We start from the raw sequence: 23,412 nt of genomic DNA, 5'->3' as shown, positions 1-23,412 counted from the left end.
CCCACAAATTTCCACAAGCCACCCACCAAGCTTTTAAAGACGAGATGTGGCTCGTTCAGTCGCAAAACTCGCTTATTTTGTGGGAATGGCAGGATTGCAAACACATGTTCCATCAGGGCGGGTGGATCTGCCTCCATCTGTGAAGGTGGCACCTGATTCTAGGCAACAAGACTGCACCCTCCTGTACAGGCTCCAGTTCAGTCATCACCTCCGTCACTTCTGCCTCCTCCCAGGCTAATCAAAGCCAGTCTTCCTCCAACAGGTGCCCTTCAGTTGTTTTGGACTACAAATCCCATCAGCCCCAGCCAGCATGGTCTGTGCTCTGAGATGATGGGAGCACTAGTCTTAAACATTTGGCGGGTACCACGTTGGGGAAGACTGCTCCACTCAGTCATAACATCTTTCTCACAAGAGAGTTCTCACTGGATCAGCATCTTTCAGCCATTTTGAAAATTCCTACTTGGACTTCTGAAATATGTCCCTTTCTGCATCTTTAACTGGTGACTGCTTTAGATATAAGCAAAATCACCAAATATGATTTAATAATGTGGATAGAGAAATGACTACATTCTGCCATATTCAGTGCTTATATGGATATTGGAAATAGGTTAAAGCCTTTCTTCATCTATATATAATTGTTCAAGGAAGCCAGATGGCTAAGGATTAATTTATAATATACTTTTGACCTTTTTTAAGGAAGGAAGGAGGGGTAATTGTTTCTCCCGGGGATTAAAAGACATTTCATTTATAGTCTGATCATTAACCATTTGAAAAGGGAAACGTGAACAGCAGTCCGCCAACTGTATTCTCTCAAGCAAACTACAGCTCTGTTTATATATATGGGATTGCTCAATAATTATACCACACAAGTAATTTGTGACTGTTGTCCATCATGTCATTTCATAGCTCCATAGATTCAGGACTCAGGAGATACCATGCTGTTGCTGTTTACTGTTGTTACCTTGATTTACAAGCTGATACAAGATGTTGTTTTCTTCACTGGTCTGCAGCATTAAGCTGTCCAGATTGCCTATTACGTTGATTAATTTAAGTCTGCCAGTGGATGTTAAGTATGGTCTTTGTTTCCACTGGGTGCTAGTTTGCTTGGGGTAAAAAAAATACATAAAATAAGGACTAGAAATAGAATATTGATATATGCTAGTATCTGTAAGCAAATGGAACCTCTATGTCAGGGGTCAGCCGTGGGCCGGTCCACCGTCCCTCAGATCATGTGGTGGGCCAGACTATTATTTTTCTATATTTTCTATATTTTCCTATGCCCCACAAATAACCCAGAGATGCATTTTAAATCAAAGGACACATTCTACTCATGTAAAAACACGCTGATTCCCGGACCGTCCGCGGGCCAAATTGAGAAGGCAATTGGGCCGCATCTGGCCCCTGGGCCTTAGGTTGCCTACCCCTGCTCTATGTTAAGAGGTGCTATACATTTAAAAAGTGATGCTGGAGACACACACATAGGAGAACTGCTGCTTTTGTGCCCTAATTGGAAGCTACCCAGAGGCACCTGGCTGGTCATTGTCAGAAGGAGAAGATTAGATTAAATCAGGAATAGGAACCTGTGGCCTTCCAGATGTTATTAGACTCCTGTCAGCCCCAGCCAGCATGACCAATGGTCCGGGATTATGAGAGCTGCAATCCAATAATACCTGGAGGGCCACAGGTTGACCATCTCTGCACTAGATTGACTTTGGCTCTGCTTTGTTCTAGAAAGGCTTTTCTTACATTCCTATCTACAGTGTTCCTGTAACAGCCCACTTCAGACTAGGACGTCCCTTACCCTTATCTTACCTTAATGCTGAGCGCTTCTGATCACATGGACAGTTTTCTTGCCAGCGATGGCTATTCCTGGAGGTGATGAATCAAGGGGTATGGACTCTCCTCCCTGCATTCTAGAGAATTCTCTGGATATTATGCAGGTGAAATAAAGTTAGAATTGGTCCTAAAACAAACTGTTTTGGAATATTGAGATTAACATCCGTATCATACATTCAGAATACTTTTATACCACTTCAACAATCACTGCTCCCGCCAAAGAATCCTGGGAAATATAGTTTGTTAAGGGTGCTGACCTCACAGACTTTGAATTCTCAGCACCCTTCAACACACTACTGTTCCCAGATTCATCCATGGCAGTTAAAGTGGCACAAGAGCGCTTTAAACGCATGGTGTGAATATGTCCCAATAGAATTGGAACTGTAAGAAATTGAGAGAGATTAAGACGCAGTTCAGGGGTATCTTACCCAGCTTCTGCCATGATTTATTTGTTGTCTGAGGGTTTAACCAATGTGAGATGGAAACTGCATTTATTGATAAAACCAAAGGAAACCTTTAGCAAGACCAACAACAGTTGTGACTGCATGATTAGAGTTTGGCTGCAGTCCTGAATCTTCTGAAGCTGTTGATCCATAGCTATTAACTTTTCCCTGTTCTTGCGAGGAATCCTATTCGGAATAAGGGAATTTCCCTTTAAAAAAAGGGAAACGTTGGCAGCTATGTGTTGATCCCATTCAGTAGATTTAAGCAGTCTGTGTGTAGGATTGCCACCACCTGTCTGTCCTTGCGCTGACAGTGCTTTCCATTTTTAACACTATCTTTAACTGCTTTGCCTGTGGTCAGTTCATTTCCTGCCACAACCTGACCTGTTAAGTTCTGCGCAAAGGGCTCACTGACGTTTGGTCAGTGTCTCTCGCATGATAAATCCTATTTGCTTGGCTGTGAGCATATGTATTCATTTGTACTTGGCATCTGGTTGCCTTTGCCACTTTAATTTTTGCAGCAGATGTTAATACAGGACTGTTGTTATTGAATGTATGCAAGGTTTGCTGATTCACTCTATTCTTTTCCCAGCAAATCCTTCTGCTCAGTTTCTCCCACCACCTATTTTTGCAGGTGGCAGGAGAGAGACAATTCCTGCTCTCAAACTTTTTATTCAAAACATCCGGTGCATCCAGCAACCCCAAGAAGAAGTTTTTGAATAAAGGTTAGGAAAAAAGGGAAGAATCTTATTTCTTTCGGGCTGCGTTGGGATCATTATTAACAATCTTTGTTTTATATGCCCCATGAAAACTTTGAGGCACATTGGCAGGATGTGGTAGTTTTTGCTCACTGTGAGTGAGCGCTGAAGAGAGATTGGACAGCAGGACTGAGGGACCAACTCTCATTTTGCTCCTCTCCTCCCAAAACTGTTTACATCCAAGTTTGCCTTCATATAATAACTGCTGTAAAATGTTTCAGAACTTGTAGCTGCCCATAGACCTAGTTTCTTATCACCTTCCTATTTCTTTTTTTAATGGTTTTGCAGTGTCTTTTAGGTAGTAAGCCTATGAACAGGGACTGCCTTGTTTTTAATCTGTGTACAGTGCTTAGTAAATGTTAGAATCATAGAATTGTAGTCCAACCCGTTGCAATGCAGGAATCTGCAATGCATCTAACCTCTGCTTAAAAACCACCAATGAGGGAGACTCCACAATCTCCTGAGGGAGGCCATTCCAATGCTAAACAGCCCTTAAGTTCAGAAAGATCTTCCTGATGTTTAGTGGGAAACTGCTTTCTTGTAAATTGAAGCCATTGGTTCGAGTCCTACTCTGCAGAGCAGGGGAAAACAAACTTGCTCCATCTGACAGCCCTTCAGATATTTGAAGATGGCCATCATATCTCCTCTCAGTCTCCCCTTTTCCAGGCTAAACATACCCAGCTCCTTCAACCGTTCCTCATAAGGCTTGGTTTTATAAGTTATTGTTGTCATTAGGGTGATGATAATCCATGCCCTAGTTTAATCATTCAAAGATGGTTATCTCCTTCTGTTATAAAAAAAAATCAAATACCTCCTATGGCATGGACAGCTAAAGCAGAATGCTCTGTTTATATATCAGGCAGATTTGAGGCTTAATTGTTCTTTGTGGGATTAACTTTTTTTCTTTTATTGGAAACTTTATGCATTTATTTAAAGATTCTTAATGTCCTAACCTTATAAGCACCTAAGCTTTAATTTTGCACATGAGAAGAAAATTCTGACCCTAATAAAGCAGAGTACAGAAACCACTCAATATCTCCTTATCTTTGAACTACCAGAGCTTGTTTGAACATTTCCCTTGAATCTTCAAAAGGAGCTTATCTCAAAAGGCACTTATTTGAATAGCTAAGGTCCTCCTAGCCAAATGCCATGGGTTTCATGCCTTTATTCTTCTCTCTTTTCCCCTTCTTTTTCATGTGTCTGTTTTTCTCATTCATACTTAAAACACTTCAGGAAGTTACTAACTGTACAGTGTGTGATAGAACATTTAATTTTAAACATTTGGTAGTCTTGAACTTGTTCATCACAAATCCATATTTCATGCAAGTAAAGATCCTTATGCAATCAATTAACAAGCTTAGGTGTATCTCATAGACTCATAGAATTGTAAAGTTGGAAGGGACCCTGATGTTCATCAGGCCCACCCCACTGTAATGCAGGAATCTCTACATGCGGTTGGACATCCAATTTGAAAGCATACCAGATCCTGCTTAGCTTTGCAACTGTGAAATTATGGTTAAATAATGGAGGTTTCACAGTGCTTGCCTCTTCCAACTGCTTATTAGTTGTCCAGTAAAGGTACAAACATACCAACACCTTGTCTGGTTTTTTTAAAACAGACAAAAAACCTTTTATTATAAGAAACAAACAATATTCCAAAATAGCACGTACTGCACAAACACACCTAAACCGTATTGCTATACATAACAGTGCATGATGATATCAAAACCCAGGTGCAGGTATTATATTTTTGTATTTCTCTGACATTTAGATAATTTTGGGGGCTATCCTTAAAAGTAGCATCTTACCAACACAGGACTCATGTCTTTTTAAATGTATGTATGATGCACAGTCCCAAATCAGATTTCATTACCGTGGTACCTCGGGTTAAGTACTTAATTCGTTCCGGAGGCCCGTTCTTAACCTGAAACTGTTCTTAACCTGAAGCACCACTTTAGCTAATGGGGCCTCCTGCTGCCGTTGCGCCACTGGAGCACGATTTCTGTTCTCATCCTGAAGCAAATTTCTTAACCCGAGGTACTATTTCTGGGTTAGCAGAGTCTGTAACCTGAAGCGTATGTAACCTGAAGCGTATGTAACCCGAGGTACCACTGTATTTCTAAGTTGGGTTGAATTCTAGCCTTGTTGCACTAAAGTTTACTGAGTAAACAGAAGCTAGTTTACCTTTGTCTGTAATGTGCAAATTGAAAACGGAACACGATTTAAATTCACAAACATACAATCAATTTCAATAATTTTAGACTGCAGTTGTATACGTATATACCTTGGAGTCAGCTTGATCTTATACAGTCTTGAGTAAACATGTAGACTTCCACTGTTAGTTTATTTGAATATTACGTACTTCTATTTCAAAAGTGGGTAATCTTTACTATGGACCAGGATACATGCCAGTAAGTTGCTGTTCTATATATTTTGAGAAAGCTGGTAAACAGTGCTAACTGGGTGCATTTAGTAAGCCAACGGAATTGATGCATACGGTAATTTGTTCAAACCATTGTATGATTGCAATTAAAATGCTATCTCTGTCTTAAAAAAAACCCCTTCCATGTTGTTTTTTTGGAAGAAAGACCACAGCATCATGAATGCACATTTGCTTTCTGTAGTTACCATTTGTTAATTGTATTTGCGCAGTTACTAATCTAGGTACTGTTTATACATTAATGCCACTTAAAACTTTGCAGTGGAGATTATGCAGTGTGGTGCAAAGGTCTTCAGAAAAAAAATATTGTGTGAGGATGGGTACATATCAGATATCATTGTATTTGAAAAGCCTAGTAGGCCTGCAGGCCATGTCAATGGTGCACATTGTTATTGGCAAAAGGCATGAATTACAGATCTCCACAGCAAAGGCAGAAACGGTGAACTTGCTTGGGTTGACAAAGACAAGTTTCTTCAGCTTGTATTGACCCTTTCTTTCCCTGGGAAAAAAAACAACAATCTGTGCACCCCCCCTCTTATGCTAAGTAGTCTGCCAGTAGGGTTGGCAGGGATCCAGTGCCAATGTCTGACTGGTGTCAAGCACCTGCTTCAGTTCGTTTCCTCATTTGCGTAGAAGCGGAGAAATAACCCTAATAAGCAGAGATGCATATATTAAGAAACGAGAACACAGAAAGACTGGAAGGGTCAGAACAAAAAATAAACTGTCAGGGAACCCTGGGCCATCAGGGGGTTTGTTAGGCCCTATCTTGTCTGTGTCTGCCCTAAAATCCTATTCATGAGCAGCCATCCATTCAAAATGTGGATACGAAACTAGAAATTCAGAACTCCATCCACCAGAAACGGAGGGTGATTCAGGAATATGGCTTTGCTTCAGCTGCCATGAAAATAGAGGTTATATTGTGCAGGCACTTTTCATCCTTGCCCTGATTGTTAACTGTAATATATGGAGACGAAAGGTAATGTGCTGTAGGGGTGTGGGAAAAAGGCAGAGGGATTTCTTAATCTGGTTGATGTAGGAAGTGGGTGTCTATAAGGCTTGTTGGAAACCAAGATTCTAAACCAGGCTTCCTCAGCCTCGGCCCTCCAGATGTTTTTGGCCTACACGAACTCCCATGATCCCTAGCTAGCAGGACCAGTGGTCAGGGATATGGGAATTGTAGTCTCAAAACATCTGGAGGGCTGAGGTTGAGGAAACCTGTTCTAAACAATAAAGAGCAAGTTCCTGACTGACAAAGTTGTTATGTTTAGGGAATTTATGACTTCATCTTTTCTGGGCTACCTGGGCTGAAAGGGGTCAACTGCAACCTTCCCAGGAAAAAAAACAACCAACCTGGAATTAACCCCACAAGGAAGACACTGACTTTATCCATTCAACATGGTAAGCCAAACTATTATTGGTACCATGCAAATGTGCAGGCTCCCCGAAAGGAGCTTGCTTTGTCTCTGGTCCTTTGGGTGGCTGCACCACCCTTGAACTAAGTCAAGGTTTGGCTTAGCATGTAATCCAAACACTGGCCCATGGCTAAGCTCTCTCTTTGCTAATTTATGAGCTACAGTGAAGAACAAACCATAGCTATAGCTCATGGTTAGAGAGGAGAAAGCACTAGCCCAGTTTGGATGGTATTCTAATCCAAACCTTATCATGGTGTTGTAGTCTGTGAATTATTTATTTCATAAAATCTATTTACTGCTTGATTGTAGAAGAAACCCTTAAAATGACTGATTATGATTTGGTGTTTAATAAGTTTGAGTTGAGGAGGAGATGGGAGGAGGGAGGGAAAAGAGGCAGAAAGAAATACATGCTGAAAATGTGACTGGAATAAGCACTATCTCCGTAAGCATTACAGTCATACCTCATGTTATGTTTGCTTCAGGTTGAGCGTTTTCAGGTTGCGTCCCATTGTGAACCAGAAGTACGGGAAAGGGTTACTTCTGGGTTTCGCCGCTCACACATGCGCAGACGCACAAAATGACATCACGTGCATGCGCAGAAGCGGCGAATTGTGACCCGTGCATGCACAGACGTGGGTTGCGTTCTGCTCATGTTGCGAATGGGCCTCTGGAATGGATCCCGTTCGCAACCAGAGGTGCTACTGTATTTGAGTCCTTTCCTTTTGGACAAAGGAGCAAATATAAAACAAGGCATGAGAGTAAAAAGACCCAGAAGCTCCTCTGTGGGAAACCCACACGTTTGTATGGTCCTAGCAAGTCATAATTTGGGTTGTTGGGTTGTTGTGCGAACAAGTAGTCTGTGTTTTGAGGCAGCTACAACCCTCCCTGAACTGTGAGCCAGCTACAGGATAAAAAGGAGAATCATTCTCATGCAAAATAAGAAGTGCCATTAGCAGAAAGATTGTTGGCTTGTGTTGGCAAAGCAAACAGATGCAAAACCATACTTTGAAATATCCTTTTCCATAAATGAATCATGACATTATGTTTCTAAGACTTCTGCCCAGGAATGCAAATTGATTACTAGAGACACTCTGGTCTCCTGTTCCTTTTTCTAACCCTGCTGGAATTCATTCTCTTATGTGCTGCTGGAAGGAACAGAGCCCATGTCCTCTTTTCCTTTGGGTCACCCTAGCAAGGAAAGTCCATCAGTTACACGGATGCTGTAGCAGATGGTGTCACGTCCCGTGGTCTGAAAAAAGTACCCCCACCCTCTGTTCCTGCTTCTGTCGTTGACATGTGTGATCCTTTGGATCCTAGTCTATAAAGTGTAGTTTTCCTCTGTGTATAATAAAGATGTGCTTTTAAAAAAATCTGTTTCGAAAATAATGAATTATTTAACAACTGCTGGAGATTAAATGAACTATTTGAATGTGTTGTGTTTCTATTTTTAAAGAAGCAGACTTCAATTACTCCACTGGTCAGCTGATCTTGTATAACGCATCATGACGTTCTGTTAGAAACAGAGTGTCCTGTTTCAAATGAAACCCTTTCCAGGCTGGCTGGGAAATTGAAAAATTAGGCCACAAATAGAAAGTTATAAAATGTATTTATGATTTTCTTGGCAGCACTGCTTGCATTAGACCATAATGATTGATTTTCGCATAACGTTAAGAGCAAAATTCATTAAAAGCACAACTAAGACTGTGTCCTTAATGTTCTCAGTTTTTGTATATATTGACCTTGCATAATTTACGTGAGTGAAATGGCATTTATCAGATGTGACCAAGTACTGTTTACTGTAAAATAGGTTTGGGGGGCATTTTTTCAGCTGGAGGATTCCATTTCCTCATGGGCAACCTTTAGGGGTAGGTGGGGCGACACAAGTGGTGGGTAGGGTCTAAGGCAAAAACTGAGTGGAACCAGAGGCAAAAGTGTGCAGAGCAATGGATTTCATTCTTTTGTACATTCTAGTCATGTAAAAGTTTCTAGTCATGTGGGAGTTTCTGCACACACCCACAACTGCTCATTCTCTGTTCAGGCAAAGAAAGAGTCCAAGGACAGATTCCAGCCAGATAAAAGCACCCAGGAAGGGTATGGGACATGGGCATTGTGGGGTGTGGCCTGGGGCCCAGGAACTGGCTAGAGGGCTGTATTTGACCCTCAAGCCAGAGGCTGACCTTGATATAAGAGGCACACATCACCTTGGTCCTGAAATACCTCCAACCTAGCCCCTTCTTTATTAGGTTCATCCTGCCTGGTTCTCCCTGCAGCAGTTCAGGAATTGTGAAGGAACAGAATCCCATGATTAATCTACTCCATCTTTAACATGGTAGAGCGGGCTCAACATATTTAAACATAACATAAAGTGCATATTCAGCATTTCTTCCATTTCTGCAACTGATATTGCACATCATAGTTAACCAAAACTGCTTTCCTATTTCCCACGCTGGCACATTTTCATGGTTAACGTTCATGAAGTGTGAATATTGCCAACCAATATCTGGCATTCCTAGTTCATTTCTCCAATCCTATAAAGGCTCTTGTAAGCTTATGTACCCCCACATGTTTCCCCGCCTTGTTCAGATATTGACCCAACATCAGTCTTCGGTATGTCCACCAAGCCTATGCATTTTCCCATTAGGATTTCATTCACTCCATCTTTTTTTGCTGCTGTCCTTTACTCCATTACTCCATTACGCTCCATTACTTTCATTTGTGTTCTTGCTACTACCTGAGCTTATGTCGAGTCTTAAGTAAAGAACATGGTTGGCTCCAGATATGATGGCAAGATTGGACATTGGCTGGGAACATGAGCCTGGCGTTCATGCTTTCTACAGAACGTACAAACAGGTCAGAAGCAGCAAGAGAGGCCAATGTCAATTTCACAAGTATCCTTTCTGTCTACTTTTAAATATAAAATCAAAATCAGGGAAGTCCAGGGGGTATCTTACTGAAAAGCAAAAGCAACATGCAGAACGAAAATTGCCTAGTATGGGGGTCACTTTTTTGTATGGGCAATGGCAGCAGGGAGAAAGGCACAATCCAAGGGCAAACGAGAGCTGAAAAGAAGTGTCACGGCCGGGAGATTTGTGGCGTGATCTCCCAGAGTCTTTTTTTAATAATCAAAAGCTGCTACATGGTCCTCCAGATTGGATTGGGGCCAGTCTTTTTCTGGGATGGGAGGTTTTAGTTTACCTTCCCCATCACAGCAATTTCATGACTTTAAACTTAATGAATTGCTATTATTCGAGGGGCGGGGAAGACAGATGCAATGTGGGTCTTGGGTACCAGTGCCCTGCCCACTCTCTGCAGCTAATATAAACTGTGGGAAAGAGTTTAACCTTTCCTTCCCCGGAGCCATGCCCCTAGTGCATTCTGGAAGACAAAGAAAAGTACATTGTGAGATCTTGTTGCAGATTTCTTTGCATTGCTGTAGCTTGGTCCAGTTTGGCCAGCATGCAGAGTAACAACATGACACAAGTGTGGGTGCACAAGGTTTAACTATCCATCTCCATACATTTTTGTAGCTTGTTTTGTTTTAGAAGGGGTCTTCATGATTCCTCAATGCAGCAGAGCTTTCCCCAGTTCCCATGTGTGTTCAGTCTAGTCGGCACATAGAATCTCTCCGTAAATAAAGTTCAACTTGGGACTGACTCGTGGTATACATTCAGTGTTGAAAAGGACTAAAACCTGGACATTGCTAACCTTATCTCAAAGCCACCCATCCTTGTTGCTTTGAGATGCCTTTTTCCCTCCTGTTAACTGTCGATGCAGCAGTGAATGAGTCATTGAGGGATATTCTTGGATTCCATTATCTGGAAGCTGATTACATCATTGCCTCATTGCTGTGGGTCTGAAATACTAATTCTTTCTGTCAGTCAAACTATCCTTTTTGCTTTCTCTCATATCTTCTCATAAGCAACATTAGGAAGAGTGATTTTCAATGCTAAATCTGTGTCCTCCTAACTGGCAGATTCTCTTTTCTGCAGGGAGGAGTGAGGATGGGCTTTCTTTTTTTGCCACAGATTTTAGCTTGTTATTTCAAGAGCATTTGTGCATTAAGGAACTTGGAATTTGAACACACACACGGTGTTAAGATCTTCTCATGTCATTTCATATTGATAAAGATGGGAGTATGGAATAATAATAATAATATATACCACCCTTTATCAAGAGACCACAGGGTGATTTACAACATAAAACAGAAAATACATACTATAATAATACTATTGTTTGGGGGGTTGTTGTTGGGGTTTTTTTTGTTGCTGTTACTGATATTCATTTTGTGTTACATTATTTTTGGATCTTATGATTAATGCTGAAACTTCAATTTGATTGTGATCTTTTTTGATGTGTTCTATTTATTGTTTAAGACTACTTTTGTAATTATGTAAATATTTTCATGTTGTAAGCCCCCTTGAGCCTGGTTTTAACCATGGAAAGGCAGCATACAATGATAATGGTGATGATGAAAGGCTGTAGATGGAATTAACAGCTGAAAGCTGAAGGCCTGGTTGAAGAGGAATGTTTTTGCCTGGTGCCTGAAGATAAGTAAGGAAGGTGTCAGGCGAGTCTCTCTGGGGAGAGCACTCCAAAAATAGGGAGCCACCACAGAAAATACCTGTTCTCATGTTGCCACCTTCCAGACCTCTCATGGAAGGGGCACATAAATAAGATAATTGCAGGGTCCTGGCTGGTTCATACTGGAAGAGGCGGTCCTAGAGGTATTGTAGTCATGAGCCACATAAGGCTTTATAGGTCAAACCTGAATTAGGGCTGAAAACCAATTGGCAGCAAAGCTTTTATTATTGCTTTACTGCAGCACTAAGCACCTGTTCCCATTTGAGACTAAATTAGCACTAACGGATGTTAACCAGAGGTTTCAGCATGACTCTTGAGACTATGATGGCCTCCCTGCTAAAGCAATGACTTCTAGCTAGATGATTTGGAAACTCAGACATAGGACCAAGGGTAAAGACTTCCTGGTCAAGAGTGAGTGGTTTATCCTTTTGTGATCCATACACTTATTTGTATTTATTTGAAAGATTAAAGTTTGTTTATTACCAAGCTATAGGTTAGACAAGAGGCTGAGGACACCCCCACCCCACCCCGAATCCTGGGAACTAGTTTAGCCCCTACAGAGCTGCAATTCCTAGTGCCCTTCATGATCAACAGTTCTTGGGATGGATGTGCTTTAAATGTGCTGTAGTGTGGATGGAGCCTGAGACCATACAGGATTAATTTTTTCCTTCTGTTGTAGCATAGTCTCTCTCTTCCCCTTTTCCTTTTAGCTTTCTTTTTTGGGGGGTGGGGTAACAGGTATCAAAATTCATCTTACTTGAGAGAGATAAAGGCAAGTATGTTGTTTTGTCATAACAGAAAGGCTAGATGCAACTAAGGCAAGGTCCCCCTCCCCCCATTACATCACTTGCTGTTGCAATGGCTATGGTGGACAGCCATCCAAATACTGAGAGACCTCAAACAGTTTCTAAAGAGATACTGTTCTGCCGAGTTAGTATAATCCACAATAAGCAAGATTGAAAGGATGGTAAAGGATCCAGTCAGCAAAAGAGACCAGAAGACAGGACCTCTAAATCACTGTATGGAATGAAAAAGATTCTAGTGATGCCTCAATGAAAATTATTGGTGCAATAATCCGGGGTGAGTTGCGGAAGAGTATAAAATCAGGCTTTGAGACATTAGCCATTAGTAAAGTGGGAATACTGAGATATTCTGTTAAATAAGCTTCCACCTCTCTACAAGTCTTGGGGAGTGTTTCTAGAGAGTTCTTCATGTGTTAAATGCGCAATGAAGGTTTAATTATATATGTTTACAAGACATATTATAGTATATAAGTGTCCCGCCTCACTTGTTCCAAGGGAGTACCAATGGTCCCCTCTCCTGGTCCCCTGCCTCTGCCACACACTCTTCAGAGCCCTGTCAGTCCCTGACACTGCCTTAAACTAAATCAGACCGTTGTTTCTTCTAGCTCAGTTTTGTCTGCATTTACTGGCAGCAGTTCTCCAGGGTTTCATGCAGGAGACAGATGCCAGGGATTTGAACCCAGGACCTTCTGCACGAAAAGCAGATGCTCTACCCCTGAGCTGTGGCATTTCTTTCATAAAGCTTCTTTGTGTTTCCCATGGCAAATTGAGCAACCCATTTTGTCAAGTGTTGTGTGGACAGAAAAGAAAAGTGTACTAATCTCTTCATTATTTTATCTGCCCTGATAATTAAAACATAGTTATATCTGTAAATAAATATAGGACAAAAAACAACAATCCAGCACCATCTCCCTCTCACATGTTTTTAGATATGTTGTTATGTTTTTAGAGTGGCTGGGGAAACCCAACCAGATGGGCGGGGTATAAGTGTCAAAATTATTGTTATTATTCAACTATCTGACTTCTAGAAGACATCTGAAGGCAGCCCTGTTAAGGGAAGTTTTTAAGGACTGATGTTTTTATTATGTTTTTGGAGATGTTGTTAAGCCACCCAGAGTGGCTGGGGAAACCCAGCCATATGGGTGGGGTGTAAATAATTAAAGTATTGTTATTATCACAGTAAAATAGCCATAAAACCTGCATATTATTAGGGATACTTTTGCTCTTTGGCTGCCGTTCCCAAAGAATATTCTCTGGCGACAGATCCTGAGAGTGCTGTGCTGATTGAGATCACGAAAGAGTCCGTTTTACGATATTCTTAACAATCACGAGACTCCTGCTGGAAGACATTTAGACATAGATAATGGATTGATACCTACACACGCCGGAGGTTGTACTCTGTGAAAGTGAGTACACCAGTAAGGGAAGAGGTGCCGTGTTGCTGTCCATTAATGGAAAGGCTGTGGAGGGAAAGCAGGCTTACAAATGAACATCCTGGAGCGACAAGAGAAGGCAGGATGGTTACTTAGCAGCGCATCCTCTCCCCTCAGGTTTCATGCATTCGCTGCGGTGTGGAGTTAGAAATATAGTGCCATTTACGCACTGTAACTACTGATATTCCTGTTAAACAAATGGACGGCAGAAGGATGTTCCGAAAGTATATCTTTCTCAGATCCTCTGTGTTGCATGTAGGAATCCAACCATTCTAGCTTTTTCAGTCTTCCAGGTATTGTTTGCCACTCCTCCTGCTGCTTTTCAAATAATTTTTAAAGGAGTAATTGCTGCTGTTTTGTTTTCCATGATGTGACTGAGAGTGTGTTTTGTGTCTCTTCCCCTCTCCCTCCCCCTTTACACAGATGCAGAAGATGGCATAGCAACGGATCCAATCTTCCACCAAACTGGGGTCCCTCCGTGCACTGCAGTTGGACTGATGTGAAGCTTTTGTTTTGGGCTGGAGGAGCTTGCCCACAGCTTGTCCTGAAATCCATTCTCTCCTAATTCATGAGCCAGCAGGATGTGGTCGCCGTGCTTTCAGAACGCCTTCTCATAGCTGCATACAAAGGGCAACTGGATAATGTTGTGCAGCTTATCAACAAGGGTGCCAAGGTAGCCGTTACCAAGGTAACAAGAGAAAAACTCCTTACAAATTCATGGAGAACTAACCTCACTCCCAAACCATTCATTCTTTCTGATAAATGTTCTTTTGGCTTTGAAAATCTAATTGTTCGAGGAAGTGGTGCGGACGAAAGTATTTGATTTCCCCACCCCCACCCCAACTTGGGCCAGTTGCATTTAAATGAGACACCATTTAGATTTGAAATAATTTTCCTTCTTTTTCTGCTGTTCTTCCTTCTCCAAGGAAAAGAAGCCTAGAGCATCATAAATGTGCAGAGTTGAACAGTGAATCCACTTCTATATTTTTCTCAAAAGTGCACATTTTGCAGTGGCAAAATTAATGGTTTTAGGGGGAGGGAAATCAAAATGAAGTTATCTGGGGCTGCCTGGAAAAAACAGCACCACCTCTGCTTTAAAAGGGAGGAGAGCATCCTGTTTGTCTTGGGGAATGTTACTCCAGCTGTAAATAATATATTTTAGGGAAGAGGACTAATGGCTGGGAACATAATGAATGCTTCTAGTATACTGTGTAATCCTACTGATTTTTCAGAATTAAGGTTTGGAATGGGTGGGTGAGATACAGGGTTTGAAAACTTTGATCTAGCATTTTTGAATCCAGCTTCCAAATTTCACCAAAATCTTGTTCGAAACAAAACTGTTTTCCAACCATATATGTTTACAAATGGTAAAATGACAAAAATATACATTTCTTCACATGGAAGGAGGATAGGAGTCTTTGTATTTTATGTTGTCCTAGCCTGGAGCCAAGAAGTTGGGAAGAGGGTGCTTCTCCTGTGTTGCTTTTATTCCATTCTTCCAGAGGCCAGCGGTTTAAACGCATGCTGCTGTTCAACATGAGTGGAATGAAAGTTGCAGGTCTTTAATGGTTGGTGTGGCCACAAGGACCCTTCCCCCAGAGAGTGGTCATTTGGGTCAAGGATGGCACCAGAGATACTTGAAGGGGGTGGTGGTGAGCAGGAGGTGGAGGTGGCCTTTCTCAGGTGCCTCCCATATACTAAATATATATATGGGGCAGCCAATTTGCACAACATTCCAGGCTTCTTGGCAACTGGCCTCACCTCTCTTACCCCTCCCCTCACTTTCCTAACACATAGGTAGGATGGAGATTTGTTTCACCTGGGAAGCACCAAGAACTTCAATATGTCTTCTAGTCCTAACGTGGGGCTAAGATTCCAGTTGCTCTCCTAGGGAGGAATGTACTTCTCCGGGAATTACTGGATTTCAGTCTGTGCTACCACCCTATAGACAGTGTGTATTCCTGAACCCTGGAAAAGGTTGTGGGGATGGACCCCCCAGGTTGCTGACAGTCTGTTCACCAGTCTGTGACTTGAAGGTGCCCCAAACAGCTGAGCATCCTTCTGGTGGAAGAGAGGGCTATTCATCTGGAACTACTAGCCTATCAAATATAAGTAGCTGGGCAGTGAGTCCTTAGAAGAATGGACCGTGCACCTGCCAGTTCCACATAAATAGCAAGGAAGACAAGTGCACTTGTCAAATCTTTGAGGAGGCCTCTGCACTCCTAGAATGGTTGGAGTTCTGTGCAATTCCCAGTGAGAGTTGATTGTGATGGTTCTTGCGGGCACAAGCCAAATTGAACAGAAAAATGTCATGAGCATGCAGAAAGAGCCTCATGGGTGAGACTGAAGCATGCATTTAGTTTTCCCATTGAAATAGATGGGATATTGTAATTCTTAACTTTGAGTGAGTTATGCCTTAAATTTTAGACTTGCTTCAGAGGTGGCATAATTTTAGAAAGCTTTGAGCTATAAATTTGGTAGCTACATAGGTGTAGTGCAGCCATTCTCCCAATTCCCATTTGGGACAGGGTTTCACCTATCTTTATAGGAATGCCCAACGGAAAATTACAGACACATATTCTACTGTAGATGCAGCTGCACTTGCTTATAGCAGGAATATACATTACCTTAGTATTGGAATGTGAGGTCCCACTCCTGCAATAGTTCTGCACTTCTAAACAGGGAGAATATCAATGCGGTGTGGAAGAATCTCTTTCAGTGGAATCGGGTTAGGATGAATATAAAGCGCTGTGTGCAAGCCCTAAAAATCTGTGCTAGACACAAGTGTGGCTCAGTTCAGTTCTAATGTCTTTCCCTAACTGAACCACTCTCTTATATTCATTCATTTGGGTAGGAGCTCAGACTCTTTGCAGTAAGCCTAGGCTTGCTTCCCCAGTAGTATTTCCTTCTTCAGTTCCAAGGCGTCTCCTTTCACCCTATTCTTCCAGAACATTGGAAGCATCATCTGACATGTTATCTTGGAAGCTTGCAGTGAAAAAAATGTTTTGAGATTATTTCACTGACAGGCTGCTAATGTTCATTTTCAACCCACACTAATTTTAAGGGCTGGAGACAGCTCAGAGTTCGGAAATGACAGGGTCCAATCTTAATGGGTAAGATAAATCCTGTAAAAGAAATGCCTCCCAACTGAAGCAATGAATAGGTTTACAATGCATTGCAGTGCCTGAAAGTGCCCATTTTTTATGCCACTGGTGGCTCAGTGCAGGAAGGTAGAGGGGAAGAGTGAGCACATGGGAGGGACTCTGAGGGTGGAGTCATCAAATGCACCTCCGTCCCCCTCTTCACTTTGAGCCCTCACCCATTATTTCTGACCATCTGTAGAGGGTGAATGTTCATGAGGGCATATGACTTCCAACATTTGAACAGATTTTAGAATAAACTCCTTATCTTCTTCTTTTTTTAAAAAAAGCACACTGGCTAAAGATAATGAAAATAAACGCCTGAGGAAACACTGAAACAGTTATGGAGGTATTCAAATCATTCTGAATTCAGGCTAGTACACACAGAACTCCTTTAAACAGAAAGGAAGAAAACAGCATTTTTGAATTCTTGTTTACCTGAAGCAGCAACACATGAATTAACGTGGTCTTTCACAGTCTAATAATATAGTTGTCTCAGCTTGCTGGAATTGAAAGAGGTTCCTGTTTCCTTTTTCTTGACTGAAGGCCAATATATCTGGACAAGTTCTGTTTAATAAAAAGACAATTCAAGTATACAAAGTCCAGTAACAATTTTTTAAAAGAATGCCTGCAAGTTCAGACATATACCTAAACATGCTCTTAACACTGTCGTTGTTGGAACTATTCCTGAATTAGGGCCAGTCTACACATTGCAGTGGTCATATAGTGCCTTCTCGTGGTGGCTATTCCATGTACAGTGGTACCTTAGGTTACATACGCTTCAGGTTATATACACTTCAGGTTACAGACTCTGCTAACCCAGAAAGAGTGCTTCAGGTTAAGAACTTTGCTTCGGGATGAGAACAGAAATCGTGCTCCGGCGGCGCAGCATTAGCTAAAGTGGTGCTTCAGGTTAAGTACGGACCTCCGGAACGAATTAAGTGCTTAACCCGAGGTACCATTGAGTGCTCTGATGGTGTTTCCTGCTTGGCAGGGAGTTGGACTCGATGGCCCTTGTGGTCTCTTCCAACTCTATGATTCTATGATTCTACTGTAACACAGAGATGGGCTCAGCATGTGCTGCAGAACTTTCCAAACTGTGTGTCGGGCAAAGGCTCCCTGCACTCCTCCGGGGCTGGAAAGGGGTTAGTTTAACCTCCAGTTTGCTAGCAAAACTGAATTCCTGTGTCATGAAATGATGCATGTCTAAAAAGTGGGTCACCAACATGAAAAGTTTGGAAAGCTGTGATGTACTGTATTAGAAAACATTCCTTATTTCTTCAGCACTGGTTGATCCACGCTGCTACCTCATCGCATAGGTTGTTTCCGTGCCAATGTTTAGGGGCAATTGTTTGGGTGGAGATGCTCCATGTCTTGAAGGAATAGGACATGTTTATAGAGACAGAGGTAGAAATAACTGAACTGACCTCTGTATCTCAGAAGCTCTCTGTAATGCATCCTTAATGAGCCACCAGACACCCCCACCATGTTCTTTAAGACACAAGGAGGAAATGTTTTCCACAAATGTGTTAAGTGATATGCATGTTTCGGCAAAGTGTTGGCTGGAGATTGGAAGTGTGTGCTTTGGCAGGGACGCAGAGGAGAAGTAAATGCCATGGAAAAGAAGTTTAAAAAGGACATGCAGAAGGGGTGGTGTTATGCAGCAGCAGGATAAAGGGTGTTGCATATATCAAATCAACTGTGTGTATTTGCTCATATAATTTGTGTGCGCGCAATAGCTCTTAGGGTGAATTAACAGAGATAATGGTAAGAAGTAATTCTTCACATTTTTTTAAAGATGGACACACACCTTGCACACCCAGTGTGTTGTGTGTGTGCCATAGCATTTGTAAAAATGTATGGGGGGGGGGTTCCACCTTATTGAAAAATTACCATCCCAATATGTGGAAATTTACCCCGAGGCAAAGGATCTTCAGTCTCATAAGACACAACACCAAGTAAGCAAAACCAAAATCATACAGCATTCCTAGAATATGTATGAACTTGCTTGGCTTTAGACCTTTCAAGGAAGTAAATCAAATCATTCCAGTTATGTAGATTATTCTTTTGTCTTTCTTTTGTTTCTACCTGTTAAGTCCACCACTTTTGTTCCATCTGCCTGCTATAAACAATTTTCTTTTTCTTAAAGTGTTTCTGTCACCTAGATAAGACCTCTCTATCTGGTCCCTTGGCTAGTGGCAGAGTATAAATCTCTTTCTAGGCCCTACAGGCAGACAACACCATGTTGTTTACTTCCTTTTCTCCAACAGCCCCACCTCCTTATTACAGATTGCTGGCTGTGTGCCACCTCACACCCTGCAAACTTCTGAATTCACATTTCCGCTATCCATTTGGAAGGGTTTTTAAAAAACATTTTTTTTTTTAAAGTACCCTCTGTCACAGGTCTTTCTTCCCTAAAAATCCTAAGGGCTCATCCACACTTCCTGCTTGTCCCCATGGGTCTGAGCGATTTTCTGCTTGTCCTGCTGCTTTCCCCTGGGGAAACACTCTCTTTGCCACTGAATTGGAGCAAAGTGGAAAACGCAATTGACATTTGCTCTCATTCAGTGGTAAAGAGTGGGATTTCCCAGGGGAAAGCTGTGGGACAAGTGGAAAGCAGGATTGAGCCCTAACATTTTCAATTTTCAGATTGTGCTTGTGAAAATTCCATGTCAGACAGGCATATCTGTGATGCCACATCAGAATCCAGCAAAACAGAGTTTTGTTAGTTGGGTTGGAAGTAAGCTTCAAAGTATAAACCATCTTCACTTGCCATGTGCTGACTTGTTGCCAAATGTTAGCGCTGTGCCAGCTCTGGTAACATATGCCTCCCACAATCAAGTGTGGAAGCACTATTGGGGAATTACTATTACTGACTATGATGTACTCTGGCATGGCAAGTTCATATGGTCATAGAAAACCCTGCTGCATCCACTGTTTGTGGACCCACAGCATATGAAAGAAGGGTTCCCACATGTCCTCTTTTTCCAGGACATGTTCTCTTTTTCATGGGTATGTAAAATGAGAGTCGTCATAACAATCCATAGTTAAAAGTAGAAGTCAGCAAATGTGTCTGTCAGGGAACTGCCATCTGTGCCGGAGGGAGAGAGCAAAAGCCAGAGGGATTCCAGAGAGCGTCCAGGGATCGGGAGAAGCAGCCCGTCTTCTGGGGAAGAGAATCAGCGTATCACCAGTGGAGAAGGGGGGCAGATGGGGGAAGCGGCGAGGCGGTCCCATGACTCCTTGCCTGGGACCAGCGGGGAGAGTAGGGGTCCTCTGTTGCCTACGCCCTCCTTGCGCAGAAGGCTTTCGCGCAGAGAGAGTAGGAGGAGACTAGGCGTCAAAGAGCTTCTTTGCTGGAAGAAGTTTAAGAAACACCCACTGACGGATTCTGCCAGTGATTGAGTCAGCCACGGGTAAGTGGCTGTCCGGACAGAAAAGGTTCACTTTGGCAACCCAGCCAGGTGTTTGCACCCAGCCGGGGAGATAGGCACCAGCTTACGCATGAGCAACCCCTAGAACCATTACAGTGTCCCTCTTTTTTTGCCCTAATAAGGTGAAACACTGCCAACCCTGACTACAGGGCTAAACTTGTTTGAATTCATATTTATCATCTATGTTTTGCATCTCTGAATCATTTATCAATTCAGGTTCTTTGGGGGGGGGTGTGAAATTGCCAAGAGATTCTTTGAACCATCTTACTACGTAGTCAGCTGAAAGTAGTGTCAAGTTCTGGATGATATTCTCCAGGGAAGAATAAAAGGAAATGTACTCCTAAGGTTTCAACCAGCTGTTGACTTTATATGACAGCCTTTGAAAAGGTCCTGTTTGAATCAGATCAGACTTGTATATGTGGCTATCAAAGCTACAGCTTTCTGTTTGTGGAATTTAAGAACTTAATAGATTCACACATTGCCTGAGACTTTTTGAAATGAGGGGTGGGATGAGTTGTGCTGCAGACACCAAGTAAATCAGTGTGAGTTATAATAAAAAGAAACCAAAATGCACAGGAATAAAGCTATTTGAAAGCATATTGGAAGAATGTTCTGTTTTATAGGGCAGGAGTCATGTAGGCCATGTAATTAAATGAAATAGTCCAAATATAGAAGATACAGTGGGATTAAAATGGCATTCTGTTACAGACTTGATCAAATGCCTTCCAAAAGAAATGTTTAGCTAGGTAAGAGAGGTTGCCATTAAAAAGACCCACCTTGGTATCCTTACAAGACCAAGTCATCTGAAACAGAGTCCTGGAGGAAGAAGACTCCCATTGGACAAGGCATTCTTTTGACTAAATGACACACTTGCATTTTTCAAGAGCATCTTGTTACTCTTTAATTCCAGGACTCCTTCCATTACTGTCTGATAGGGGAAGAGTGGATGGATAAATAGATTGTGGTGATTTGTTAATTTCAAGCATTGGCTCCATTCACCGTCTTCTGACAGAGTTGAGGATTCTGGACATCTGTTTTGCTCATAGGTGCATCTTCATATGATGATCTCTAGAATGGCAATCAAACCTTAGGACTGATTTGTTTTGCTTTCCCCCCCTTTAAATATATCTCAAAGCTGCAGTTAGATCAGCCACGGACAGTAAAAAACAGACAAGCAGAGAACAAGAACAAAACCCTGCTGTGGGCTGACCACAATTATGATCTCACTATGCTGGCAACCTTTATACTAATATGGTATTATGTAATGTAACAATCCTATGCACTCCCAGCAGCAAAGTAAAAAGCAAAACAGTGCTTGTAGAGGCAAGAGATAACATAGTACACAGCCACTCCCACAAGTATTCTTGGCAACTCCGCCAACACCTGCCAACATGATGTTATGCCCCCATAATATTCATGCAAGGCGCCAATCATCAGTGGTGATGGTGGCAACATCATGATGCTGTCACAAGTCCCAGCCCATGATGTAGCTCCATGCCATGTATCTTCCTATGGGATCTGTGTAACTTTGCTGCGGGGCTGAAGTATATGCTGCTGCCGTAAGTGGCTGTTGAGCTGGTTGGAATTCTGTTGTCCAAGGTGGTTGTGTTACGGTGGCCATGTGTCCTACAGAGGACCACTCTCTCTTAAAGAGCAATCCACCCAAGTGTGGTTTCAAGTTAAGGAACTATAAGAAGAGAGAGCAGGGTTAAAGTTGCAACTAGGCAGCAGATTAAGGAGATACACAGATCCCCCTGGCTAGCTTCTTCCCCACTATGGTGACATTTATTATCTTTCTAGTGATTCTTTCGAAATGTTCATCTAGGTGCATATATATGCAAGCATATGCACCATTTATGCAAAGATATGTTCTCTCTTTTTTGGTGCGGTGTTTTCTTTTTTGGCATTGCAGAACTGGCAACCCAGAGTGGTGGAGGCAGAAAAGGAGGCACTGATGGGCAGACCAGTGGTTTTAATTAGCTTTTCTCTTTTTCTGGTGTAATGCTATCTCCTTGTTGATAGAGGGACATATCCCCTATCCCCTCAAAAAGTATAATTTTGGGGACTTTGAGCAGTAATTCAGTGAAACTTAATTGGAGTTCAGGCGATATTATTTGATTGTCACTTCCGTGGATGTTTAGTTCTGTTTGGTTAGTTCCAGTAGCTAGTCTGCTGATTAGTATATCCCTAATTACAAGAAACATCTAACTTTGCAATTAGTTCATGATCCCAAATTGTTCGTCATGTGGTGCCCCAATTATGCAATTGTTTCCACAGAGAGGTCCATCTGATGCCTGTTTTGTTGCATTTTTGCTGCAATGCAGACCTTTTTTATTTTCCCAGCCTTTCCTGGCTTAATTTAGTTCTGTTGATAGTTTTTTTTTTTTTTTTAAAGGTCTTCCTGCCTTTTGTTTATGCTTTTATGATTGCTTGGTGGGCTTTTTGTTTTATTTAAATAAAAAGTGTGTATCTTGATAGCTGCACTTCCTGTTTCTACACACATTCTTTTCTGAAAACAACAGATAACACAGGGGTGGGGGTGGGCTTCTGGTTTCTATATATATTTGGCTGGCCACTGTGAGAACAGAATGCTAGACTGGATGGATCTTTGGCCTGATCCAGCAGGACTCATCCTATATTCTTACAGTCAAACCTCAGTTTTCAAGCGTCTTGGCTGCCGAAGACTTCGGAAGCCGAATGCCAAAAACCCGGAAGTGAATGCTTCCATTTTTGAATGCGCCTCGGAAGTCAAATGGCTTCCGATGTGCATTTTTCATTTCTTTCCTTTGAACTTGCTGGCAACCCTTTGATCCTCAGTTTTCGAGCGTTTTGGAAGTCAAATGGACCTCTAGAACAGATTTCGTTTGAAAACCGAGGTTCCACTGTATGAAATTGATGATTTTATGTCATTTCAATGTTCACAGAGCTTTCTGTTCACTATGAATGATTTCTGTGCTCACTCCAAAGGATAATGATAAAGTCAATAAAATAATATGGGCAAAATTAATTTTAAAAGTTGCAGTTTATCTGGGTGTAAGTCCCATTGAACTCTGTGGAATTTACTTCAGAGTAGACATGCTTCAGATTGCACTTCAAGTTCTTTTGCTTTCTGTTGTACAGTTAAGCACCTGC

General features: G+C 42.0%; 1 protein-coding gene across 11 annotated transcripts in view; it reads left to right on the top strand.

Moving 5' to 3' along the window:
- ANKRD6 (ankyrin repeat domain 6) overlaps positions 1–23,412 on the top strand; it is a 66,033-nt gene that overhangs the window by 17,686 nt on the left and 24,935 nt on the right. For 9 of the 11 annotated variants that reach the window (XM_081905545.1, XM_081905553.1, XM_081905552.1 and 6 more), the window contains exon 2: positions 14,130–14,394. In XM_081905545.1, coding sequence (XP_081761671.1) covers positions 14,275–14,394 — 120 coding nt within the window. In that variant the 5' untranslated portion in view covers positions 14,130–14,274. Of the gene's footprint in view, positions 1–13,691; positions 14,000–14,129; positions 14,395–23,412 lie in introns of those variants that run through there. The other 2 variants (XM_081905549.1, XM_081905556.1) reach the window with 2 other exon arrangements.

This window comes from Podarcis melisellensis (genome assembly GCF_964234715.1).
Source record: "Podarcis melisellensis genome assembly, chromosome: 3".
NCBI lineage: Eukaryota > Metazoa > Chordata > Lepidosauria > Squamata > Lacertidae > Podarcis > Podarcis melisellensis.
This window is presented reverse-complemented; position numbering and strand designations above follow the sequence as displayed.